At 40.0% G+C, this 12,253-nt stretch overlaps 1 protein-coding gene across 2 annotated transcripts in view; it reads left to right on the top strand.

Annotated features, from left to right (window-relative positions):
- The window catches only part of LOC120401824 (CD2 associated protein), a 125,724-nt gene that overhangs the window by 22,510 nt on the left and 90,961 nt on the right, over positions 1-12,253 (top strand). For both annotated transcript variants that reach the window (XM_039532063.1, XM_039532064.1), the window contains exon 2: positions 6,561-6,721. In XM_039532063.1, the coding sequence (XP_039387997.1) occupies positions 6,561-6,721 (161 nt within the window). The remainder of the gene's footprint in view (positions 1-6,560; positions 6,722-12,253) is intronic.

Here is a 12,253-nt window from a genome sequence, read left to right as displayed (position 1 = left end):
TTTTTTCACACCCCTGAGCGACAGAAGTTTTGCTGACATAAGTGGTAATGTAGATGTGGCCCTAGTGCTGGCTAGAGCCACCTGTCAGGCCCTGTGCACGTGTTAAGGCTTAGGGGGAAAGGCAATGATAAACTCTGCCTCTTGTTCCTTAACTTTATTGTAGAGAGATTTATTCTCTCATCCCATAAGTGCATAATAAATCTGATTGATTGAATTAACACCAATGTGAAATTGGAATTAGGCTTAGTCCTTACCCTTGTTGAAGGGTCAGGTTATCTGGCGGTATTTGTGGTTAGGATGTGCTCTTTCCTGTCAGCTGCAGAATGATAACCTGTATTTTGTAGGCCATGTAACAATTGTTGGATGGTAACCACTTTTGATAACTGCCAGGTTTGAACACCTGACCAAGGATAGAATCCCCAGATCCCTTGAATTGTCTAGTGATGAGTGCTGATAATTCCTTTTTGTCTTTCTTATTGGGATGGCAGCAAAATGCCATCCAGCAGGAGACTCTTCTCTCAACTGTCTGATATCCATAACCAAAATTGTAATTATCAATGTGTGCTATTCTGGTTGTGTGTTCTGTCAAAAACAATCCCATTGGATTTTAGCTATATTTTGTTTCTTGGCATTATCTTTTTATCTTAAGGAACAATCCTAGTAACAATTTTCTTCACAGTAGGCAAGTGATATAGGCTATATTTTAAAAGCCAAAGGTGGGATAATATATTATTAAATAATACAATCTCTGAAATGTTAAGGAGTTTATATTGACAGCTCAGTTATTCAGTAAATAGAGTATTTTACTGACAACATTTACTGTCAGAATATCCCTCCAAGAAGAATTACTTATCAGTCTGACAAGCATTGCTGTGTAGGCATTTGTGAGGTTTTCTCTTTCTATTTTGGTTACAAACACTGCTTGGTAACATGCAGTTCAGAGTAGTTGAAATGTTCTTAATGTTATATATATCAGTTAATCTGGGTTGTGCTACAGGGTAGTAAAATATATCAAACCAATATGGCCCTCACTGGCTGCTAAATTTAAATACCCCTTTGCTGCCTAATCTCTCAATAACCTTGAACCACATTCCTTATTTAAAAGAATGTTTCAGACATCCATCCATTCAGCATAAACTGATCTAAACTATATGTGCACTTGGAACATGTATGACAAACCCTATTTCTAAAGTATCCAGTTCACAGAATAATGGAACAGAGACGGGCCCAGCAGGCCACACTATCCCAGAATGTGGGTTGCAGGTGTCAGAACACGAGCTCCTGGTGGCAGGACCAGCCCCTGAGAGCCGCAGCAGCAGGGCAGTGGTGAGATCCAGGCCGGACCTAGCTAGCTCCTTAATCAGATGAATAGTTTCAGAGAGGGCCTACTTTCCGAAAACCTTCAGGTAAGGTTCACTTAATCAAAGACCACTTTCTCTGACCCAGAATACAGCCTGTGGTCTAGCAAAATTCATATCCCTAATTGTAAAGGCCAGGAATATTAATGAGTCCGTATATCAAATGGCCGTTTTGTATTCCCCTGTTGATATGTTAAAAAATGCTTCTGCATATCATGTTAGCGCGTGGAAGCCAGTGACACAAATAATTTTATCCATTGGCTAACTGTAGCATACGAGGATTCAGTTTTGATGAAGACTGCTACTTTTTTCTCTCCCTTAATTAACAGAAAAACTACATAAACCTCGTGAACCCATCAAACTCTTATTATGTGCAAATATTTGCCTTTCTTCAGTTTTTGTTTTTTATGAAGGAGATGCCTGAAAACCTTGTTCCGTGTTTATGGGCTGAAAATTTGGGACAGATATACTATTTTTCCTATAAAACAATCAGATTGAACTCCCTTTTTTAAGTGCAAAACAAAATGTGACATTAGTGATGGTGTCACACAGGCTCTGTCATAATAAGAGCTGATTACTGATCCTTTCTAAAAACGATTTTTTTCATTGCTTCTGTGTAGCATTCATGAAAAAATTTCACAATTCAAAGTCTAAACTGCATACAAGTTAATGCTTGAGTTACTTTGCTCCAATGTGAAAATCCCTCTTTAGTGACCAAATGCGTAAACAAAATATTCATATTAAAACAGGTTGGGCAGAATCTTATCTTTTTTATAATTTGGTGGGGATTTTCCTTAACAAATCAGCTTCTGCTGTTGAGTTAGGGTGATTGAAGCACAGAACTTACACTCAGGGAGATAGGTTTTCTTTTTCTCTACAACACATCTTTTCTGTCTGATGCTGGGTAAGACACTTTATATTCCTGAGCCTCAGTTCCCTCATCTTTCGGATTGGAATGTACTTGTCGATTTTGAAGGGATGAAGCGAGGTTAAATTTATCTCTTTGAATGGCAGGCGGACACTATACAAGTTCAAAATATGACTATTAAAAGCTGATTTCGTGCTTATAGCGCCAATTCTTTGCTATGGTAAAATGATGTTACAGAATCTGAATTTTTGCCTTAAATGCAATTCATACTGCTGGTGAGATGATACTGGATGCCACTCAATTTTCCAGGGCTCAAGTGGACATGCCTGAGATGAAATACCATTGTGTGACCTTTCAGACATATTAAGAACTGTTCATCTATAGAACTGCGGAGATAAAGGAAGAAGGAGGCACACGTCAAGACCCCCGTGGGGCCCCGGGTTATCACTACTTCCCACTACCCAACACAGATGTAATTAGGTTGAGCAGCATCCGTATAAGAGAAAACTAAGAATACTAATTATTCCTTAAAAAAGGTTTTTAATGACTTACAGCTATAAATGCAACACAGATCGAATAAGAAAAGGAGAAATAGAGACCAGAATTGAATAAGGATTAATATAAATGGCAAGTTGTAGTGCAAATAAATACAAGTACAGGTAATATTATGCATCAGTTACTTACTATTATAATGCATGCTATTAGCATTGAATATAAATGGCAGGTGATACTGAAGGCAGGTACAAGTACATGCAAACCTACTGTTACTTACTAACTACCAACCTTGCACGTACTGTTCCCGCCACCAGTGAACACAAACATAAGTAAAACTATAATATCAGCAACTTATAACTACTGCTAAGCAGCGTAATACTTTTATTAAGATTTTACTACATTTATAATACTGCAGCATTGATATGACTTTAGATCAAATTATCCTGACACTACCATTTGTAATACTGTATTGCCAACACAACTTGAGATCAGATTAGCTCAAGCAACCCAGACTTCTTTACTCTGTTACTTTATACTGCATGCAACCAAACTTTTTTAGTTCAAAACCTTACCCTGCCGAAAATATGTTACCCTTTAGTCGACCGCTCTTTGAACTGGCCAGGTACAGATAGTCGGTGTGATTCAGGTTTGCTTGGTTCACGGGGTGTGTGTCTGACCGATCAAAGAGAACCCCCCCTTAGACCAGTGGTTCTCAAACTTTTGTACTGGTGACCCCTTTCACATAGCAAGCCTCTGAGTGCGACCTCCCTTATATATTAAAATACTTTTTTTATATATTTAACACCATTATAAATTCTGAAGGCAAAGCGGGATTTGGGGTGGAGGCTGACAGCTCGCGACCCCCCATGTAAGAACCTCATGACCCCCTGAGGGGTTCCAGCCCCCAGTTTGAGAACCCCTGTCTTAGACCAAGACGCACACACAAACCCACCTGAGGCTCCACACATCTTATCTCATCTACCCGCTGTGTTTTGAAGCAGGTCAACCAGTCAGGCCAAATGTTTACTCTGGTAGTTGTGGTTATTTTGAAACTATGATCTATGCACAGCTCATATTTTCCGAATACAGTCAATTGTTCTAATTGTGGTTAATGTGTCAGACACAAAATGTTTGAAAACAGCCCAAAGAAGTACTGCTTTACACCTTGACTACAGGTCTGCATTAAAAATATTTGAATTGGTCTAAAGAAGCACTTGGTTGCTTTACACCTTGACCACAAGTCCGTATCTAATTTTGCAAAGCCTGTTTTTTTGAGCTAACCACAAGTCTACAATATTTTGTAGTTCGAATTTGCTACGCCTAATATTGCAAAACTTGCTTTTTGCAGCCGATCACAAGCCTACAATATTTCCTAGTCTCAACTTGCTACACTTGCTCTGATTGCTGTGCTTGACCTCTGAGGCTTCCGGAAGTTTTAGGCCCAACATTGAATAAGCTTGGCAATACTTTTTCTTGATAAGACTTTATCACAGTAATCACAAGAACCTTTTTGGCATATGATATATTCAAGAGCCAAAACACTCATCTTATTTTTGATGGGTGACACTCATTTCCACTTTCCTAGAACAGCGAAATGTTTCAGCACAATTTATGATATAGCTTAGTAGGAGCTTTGTGAAAGTACAAAAATAAGTAATTTAAAATCATCACTGCAGGGATAATTGAAAGTCCTTTAAAGCAGCCATGCAAAGGACTTTTTTAAAATCTGGGTTTGTGCTTTTTTTGTTGGCTGCTATATGATGTATGAAAGGCTAGAGGGGTTAAAATTGAACAATATTAAAACAGTGCTCAGAAGCAAAATATCAGGAACATCAAGTCATATCTTCTTGAGCTTTTTTTTGGAGGTGGTGTCAGTTGTATGTTGGTTATGAGCATTTTAATTGACAAGATGGGACTGTTGAAAATTCAGCACAGATATTCTTCCAACCTATAGCTTGATCATCCTGAGAAGCTGTCAGGGAGCCACAGCAGGTTTTCTGCACGAGTTTGGCCCTAGAAGGAGTCAGAGCAGGCTGGAGGTGACTCTAACTTATTCCAATGAAGGATTGCCATGGTGTAGCAGAGCTCCTCCGTGGCATGCCTACTACACCAGGAGTAGTGGTGGTAGCAGGCTGAGGAGCTATGTCAGCGTTATGACATGGGGGAGTTCACCTCTGTCCATCTCCTTTGTACTCGCTTCTTTGATGAATTGGCTGCTAAAGACTTGATGGTTTAAAGGGAGTAATAATGGTAAATGGGGGAACTACAGAAATTCTGCATCCTGCCTAATTTATTTAGGGTGAGAAATTACATTTTTGTAACCGGTTTCTTTAGTGAATCAAGCTTAGTTTGTGTGTTTTGTTTTATTTGCTTAGTAATCTGCTTTGTTCTGTTTGCTATCCCTTATAATGACCTAAAATCTGTCATTTGTAATTAATAAACTTATTTCTTGTTTATAACATAACCCAGTTTGTGCAATCCACATCGGGGTTTGGGGGCAAGAAGCTGTGCATCTCTCTCTTCACGTTAAGGGAGAGGGTGAATTTTTATGAGCTTACGCTGTGCAGATTTTTCTGTCCAGAGCAAGACAATATACCTTTGGGTCTGCACTCCAAGGGAGGTGGGCACCTGAGTGCTGGGGCAAGTCCCTTAAACTGAGTCTTCCCAGAGCTGATCTCAGTGTCTGTGTCTTTCTGCAGCTGGACATGGCCTTGTCTGTGTATGTGCTAGAGCAGGGGTCTCCAAACTTTTTTGATCGCGCACCCCATCAGTAAAATTTTTTGAGCACACCCCCCACCTGCCGTGCCAACTCTACCATTTTTGCCGAAGCACCAAAAAAAAAAAAAAAAAAAAAGCTGCTCGGACTCCCGCCCGAACTGCCGAAAAAGGGGGGGGGGGAATTAAAAAGCCGACTTTACAGTGTGTCAAGCAGTGAACAACGCATACTTGGAGATCAGTGAGTTCATGCTCCTCCCCCAGCACCCTGCTCTCTGTTGGCAAACTCTGACTCCTGCCTGATGAAGCAAAAAAAAAAGCACTCCTCCTGCCGTATACCCCCAAGGATCCTCTTGTGCACACCCCACTTTGGAGACAACAGTGCTAGAGGAGGCTTAAGAGACTGGCTCAGCAAGACAGGGTAAAGGGGGCCCAGGCAGGTGGAACAGGCAGGCTCAGTTGTATCCCAGTACATCAGATGTCTCCTTACAGGGGGGCAACCCGTCTCAGTGGTATAAACACTCTGCTTGGCAATGGAAAGCCTGTCTTAATGGACACGAGTGATTAATGGAATCATCAGACATAAAACAGAACTTTATTACCAAACAAGATACAAGTTGGCTGTATGCAATTCTCATTGTTTTTGTGCAACAGATGTATGCAAATATATTGCCAGGGTTCCCATGACTAAACTTTGCTGTGTCCAAGTTAAAGCTGTTTTCTCCATGCACATTATGCAAACTTTAAACATAATAGAGTGTGTTTTGTTTTTGGTGCAAATCTGTGATTAACATTTCTTGAACCAAGCTTTCAAAGACGCGTCAGTTTTGCAAATAGAACTGTACATGCACTGTTATTTTCAGGCACGTAATAAAATCTGTGTGCACAGGAGGCAATTGAACATTCACATTAGTGTGTACAAAATCACATGGACAATATTTGAAGTGAGGTTCTGAAAAACTGGCCCCTTGTTTACTTTAAAAAAAAAAATTGGTCAAAAGAACTCTTTAGTGAGAGGTCCCTCTTATGTATAAATCACTTAATGCAGTGCATTAAAATAAGACGTTTCATATTTCCACATGTCAGAGTTAAGCACTGACTATTTCTTTTCTTCCTTCTCTCAGTTGACTATATCGTGGAGTATGACTATGATGCCATACATGATGATGAGTTAACAATTCGAGTTGGAGAAATCATCAGAAATGTGAAAAAACTAGAAGAGGAAGGATGGTTAGAAGGGGAGCTAAATGGAAAAAGGGGCATGTTCCCTGACAATTTTGTTAAGGTAAGTGCTTTGTGTTAATCTCAGTCTATTACTACCATCACATTGCAGCTCATTTATTATTTAAATATATTAAATGAAATGACATAGCATTTACATTGGTATCAGGATTCGTTTTTGTGGCCATTTTATGTGGATTTTTTTACTGATCTAATTCTTTAGTGTTTTCTAAAAATGCTTTTCATGTTTCAGAATAAAGTTAAAAGTAATAATGGTGCTGTCTGTTCACTTTCACTTCAGCAATTTTATGTCTGTATATTGGCACTATAACCTTTCTTTTTCCAGTTGTGCCCATTTTCTGTTATTTGTACTTGGGGCATTGCTGTGACAACTTAATTAAATAAAACCTAAATATATTACTGTGAATTTTTTTTAAAGAAGCTTTACTTTTATTTTTAGCCTTGAGGGGAAAGGAGGAATGCCTTATTTTAGCTTGATTCACAAATGATTTTTGCTTGGTTCTTACAAAGTAATTTGTACCTCCAGTAGTATGACTGATAAATCCAGTGTCAAACATTCAGCTGTTCCAATATGGTATATTACATCACTTATATTCTGTGTAGTGGTCTTGATCTTTAATGTGTGTTGGTTCATAATGCACATTTGAAATTTGAAGATTGCCTAATCTGCCAGCTGTTTACTTGCCTGGTTTAGATCAGAGCATTCCTTGCTGAGAAGTGACACTTCATTTTGTGCTTTCTGATTTTTGACCCGCCTCTGTAGGATTCTTTGGTTTAACCTTTACACTTCTAGAAATTATGATAAGAGAGTTTAGACAAGATTCTTTTCTTACTGTCTTGTAAAGTATAATTTATATTTGGTTTCTTTAAAAAATCTGTACAGACCTGTAATATGCCGATTACCATGTTTTGGTGTCTTAAAATTTAACTGGAAACTTGTCTAGTGTTTAATTTAATTAAATATCTTAAACTTTGGTAATTTTTTCTATTTTGATTCGTTGTTGAAATAGCAAAATGATTGTCAATTCCACACTTTATGCTGAGAGGAACTTTCAAAATATTCCTCTTGAGATAATCTAGTTATTTAGTAGTGGGTTTTTTTCCTGTTTTTTTCACTGAGAGAGAAAGGAAAAGGCAAAAAAACCACAACAAACACGATGAGCTGGTGTAAATTCCAGTTTGCAATATCAGTTTGGCCCAAGGTATTTTCTGTAAGTACAGATGGCTCTTTACAGAAATTTGTTTTTATTATATAATACAATTCTTTGAATTTACAGCACTTAGTAAACATTAGTGAGTTCATTTGATTCCTTCCTATAGAGGTGGTGTGAAACTATTAGAGTAGTTATATAGATGAGGTATCTGAGTGACTTTCCTAATGACTTACAGGAAGACAGTGTCAGAGATAGGAATAGAAACCAGGTCTCTGACTGGTCTTGTGGCTAAACCACAATACCCTCTTTCTTTACTAACTGCAAAGCAGAGGTGACTAGGGTTTAAGTCTATGGTTACACCAACAGATTGATGACTTTTTTTTTTAACTCGTGTGTATGTGGTCTGCCTTTACGTAGGTGTTTTGACTTGATTTGTGGATGGAGTTTTTGTTTTGAATGTGTTCACTGTACCTCTGCCATGAAACATTGATATAGAAGCTTTAGGCTACTGAATAATCTCAACTGGATTTTGTTGCACTAGAAACAGATTTTTGAAATCAAATTAGTACTTGTCTGCTTAGCTTTATATATTTATGCAAATAACTTATGCTGTTGCCTGCATAGATAGAATGAGTGTTCTGAATTAGAACTGAGCTTCAGTAATGTTTCACCGTTGGGTATTTGACGAGGTGGGAGGGAAGTTGATGGAGGAATTTCTTCCAACCCCTTTTTAAGGTGGTGTTTGGAGATATTTTGCCTGAGTGTTACAGTTAAATGCTCAGTTTCTAGGGCAATCAGTATGACTGTTTTTATGAATCCTTCCATTTATTCACAGAATGTTTTGGCACAGGCTGCACAAACATTACTATTCTGCCTCTCACCTGGAGGGGACTATTTCTCCATAATGATTAGAAGAGGAGTTTTAGTTTTCGTGGCCCATACACCCCTTCATCTCCTTGTGGAGGTTACCAACAATGGTACTGCCTCACAGAGTGGGATGGCCCTTTAAGGGAGCTGGCCTTAGTCCAAATTGTGACTAATTTGCTACATCCCATGTGATGGATAATGGGTTTGAGGCTAAAGAATAGGTGATAGACTATAGGTCAGGGTCGGCAACCTGCGGCATGCGTGCCAAAGGTGGCATGCGAGCTGAGTTTTACTGGCACACTGCTGCCAGCCGTCGGCCTCGCTCAGCCCGCTGCTGGCCTGAGTGAACGGAACGCCCAGCTGGCAGCAGGCTGAGTGAGGCCAGCAGCTGGGACCCCGGCTGGCAGGAGCTGGCTGTTCAGCCTGCTGCTGGTCTGGGGTTCCGGCTGCCGGCCCCTTGCCAGCCAGGGTCCCGGCCATTGACCCTGTCGACCTGGGATACCAGTCGCTGGCCCTGCTCACCTTGCTGCTGGTCTGGGGTTCCAGCTGCCTGGCCCCCTGCCAACCGGGGTCAGGGCCTCCGGCCCTGCTCAACCCTCCTGCCGGCCTGGGGTACCAGCAGCCAGCCCAGGGCTCGGCTCCTGGCCTGGTCCCAGCGCTCTGCAGCCCTTATAAAAAATTACACTACAGTTAGCTTAAAAACTTGAAAACTTAAAAAACTTTGTATATTACAGTAATCGTTAAAACATGTATAATGTTAATAAATACATAGGTTTGATGAAACAAAGTAGTTGTACTTATCTGCCTGTGCTTAATTTGTGTTTAGATGATTTACCATCTAAAAAAACTTGCATGTCTTGCACCCCCAGAAAGGGCATCTCGCACCCCAGGTTAAGAACAATTGCACTAAACTGATAAGATCTGCATTTTAATTTAGTTTTAAATGAAGCTTCTTAAACATTTTAAAAACGTTGTTTACTTTACATACAATAATGGTTTAGTTATATAATATAGACTTAGAGAGAGAGACCTTCTAAAAACGTTAAAATGTATTACCGGCACAGAAAACCTTTAAATTAGAGTGAATAAATGAAGACTCGGCACACCATTTCTGAACGGTTGCCGACCCCTGCTGTAGGTCATCAGGTCATTAGATAAGAAAACCAGCAAACAGCTTAGTTTGTAAGTGAGACCTGCAGGGAGCAGGAAGGCACCTGCAAGAGACCCAGACTCAGACCTATGGTAAGGTAAAAGGACTTGAAAGGGGACTGTCCATATACCAAGTAGGTAGAAGACCTGGCTAAAGGTACCTGCTGTGTGGGCAGGGATGGGAACTTTGTGAGGAAGAGACTTAGGGCAGGTCTACACTACAGGGTTAAGTCAACCAAAGTTACACAACTCCAGCTATGTGAATAATGTAGCTGGAGTCGATGTAGCTTAGGTTGACTTACTGCGGTATCTACACTGTGCTGGGTCAATGGGAGAAACTCTCCCGTTGACTTACCTTATGCCTCTCTTTCTGGTGGAGTACTGGAGTCGACAGGAGAGCGATCTGCTAAATCAACCCCTAGTGGATCGATTGCTGCAGAGTCGATTCACGGTAAATGTAGACGTGTCCTTTGTAGGGGCTAGGTAAGAGGACCTGGCTTAGCTGAATAGATTTTTGTTGGATTGTTTAGGTTTTGAACAATAAACCTATCCTTGAAGAAAGAGAGTGAAATTCTGCTGCTGTTGGGAGCTTTATTTGATGCTTTACGTGGACCACTTGTGATTTTTGCGGTATTTACACTGGATGGAGCCAGTCATATAACCCATTGTACAGGTATTGCATGGTAACTCTGTCATTGCCGACCTGGGATGGATTAGAATTTGAATCCCTTGCCCTTGTTGTATAAGATGTTCTAATATACAGTAACAAGAGAGGCTGTCAAGCTTTGTAAAAAGCTCTGATAAAACCAGACAGCTTTTCAGTACATTTTCAAATGCTTGCTGCTTTTAGGGAAATTATACATAATTTACCAAAAATGCTCATCTGCATCAAAACATCTGGAAAAAGATGGGGAAAAACTGGTCTAGACTTCCTGGCTGTTGCCAACTTTGTCAGGTTACTTGTCTCTCTCTCATTAATCATGTCAAATCGGGGAAAAAAGTCCTCTTGCCTGGAAGCCAAGGACAATTCACAGCTGCTGCCAGGCAACATATGGCTGCTTCTTGCCTGCCTGAAGGACAACCAAAATGTCAATTGGAGGATTATGGTGTATACCTAATTGATGTGTTAGATGCCCCAGATCCTGGTTGTATCAGCATCACAGCTGAAACAGATCATAATGTTTTTTCCTTCTGTGCTCTGTTATGAGATAGGGGTGGCATAAGTGAGTCGCTAAATCTACCATAAGCCAAATTCTTTTTAACTAATTACGGCTTTTACATCAAAGCTTAAACAAGTGGCCTGAAAAAGTGATATTGGGACTTGGTCAGTATCTGTGAAAATCATTTAACTGATTTAGGTGCCCAACTTTGTGCACCTATGTTTGGAAAATATTGCTTGGTGCAAATAAACGTAATTACTATTTTTAGTCTCTGTCAAAGAGCGGTATTTTGTATAGTTTTTAAGTGGGCTCAATCTTTTTTAGGGTCATTTAGAACCCCAAAGGGTAAACTAATTTGATTAGTCTAGTGGGGAGTAGCATTTGGATTGTTAATATTTTTGTGGGGTATTTAAACTCATTAATCTCACAGAATACTAGTTTTGTGTGAGATCTATACTAATAGATGGCTCTCAGCTATTAAAGCTGTAGTAAAGAAAGCACAGGTTAGCTGACAAATCCTATTTGCAGAGTTATGATAAGATTAATGGCAGTACTGTACAAACAAGGAAGTGAATAATTATGCTAATTTCAAATGTCAATGGATAGAGAGAAAAAATGTTGAAAGTGTATTTCATGAATGGTACGGTGGGGATGACGACACTGAAAGTACCCTTGCATATGCTGTCGGCAATTATGGAAGGATCTCTGTTGCTCCTAGCACAGTCACAGTTTTCCTCTTGCACCTGCACAATACTTACCTATGCAGGTAAACATCCTGAAGAAGGGCAGAAGTCCAAGTGAGCTCAGTGATGCCTGGCCACTAGAGTGCCAGCTGGTAATAGGCACTCCCTGCAGGTTTGACTCCTGTTTTGGCCACACTTCCCTGACACTGCATGCTTGTGTTGCTGGGTTGTTTCCATGTGATAACATTATTTTGTGTATGAGGACGAGAGCACAGGATCATAAGCTGACCCTGCTGGGGGAAGCTGGGCTGCCGATGGAGCCTGCATAATGTAATATGATAGTAAATCTGTGTGCCAGTGTTGCAGTTCCACCATCAAAAAATAGATCCAGGAAAAAATGTTTGTCCGACGAAAAAGGGCAATTTGATCAGGCAAAAATATTTTGGAGCTTGTGAGGTATTGCAAGTGCTGGTGTTAAAAGGAGAAATAAAATCATGTGAGAAGCTTAGTGATCTTAGAACTACAGAAGAATACGAGTGGCTGAAAACTTGTTGCTATCCAG

This window comes from Mauremys reevesii, linkage group 3 (genome assembly GCF_016161935.1).
Source record: "Mauremys reevesii isolate NIE-2019 linkage group 3, ASM1616193v1, whole genome shotgun sequence".
NCBI classification, from domain to species: Eukaryota; Metazoa; Chordata; order Testudines; family Geoemydidae; genus Mauremys; species Mauremys reevesii.
The sequence above is the reverse complement of the archived record's forward strand: the minus strand, read 5'-3'. Positions and strand labels throughout refer to the sequence as shown.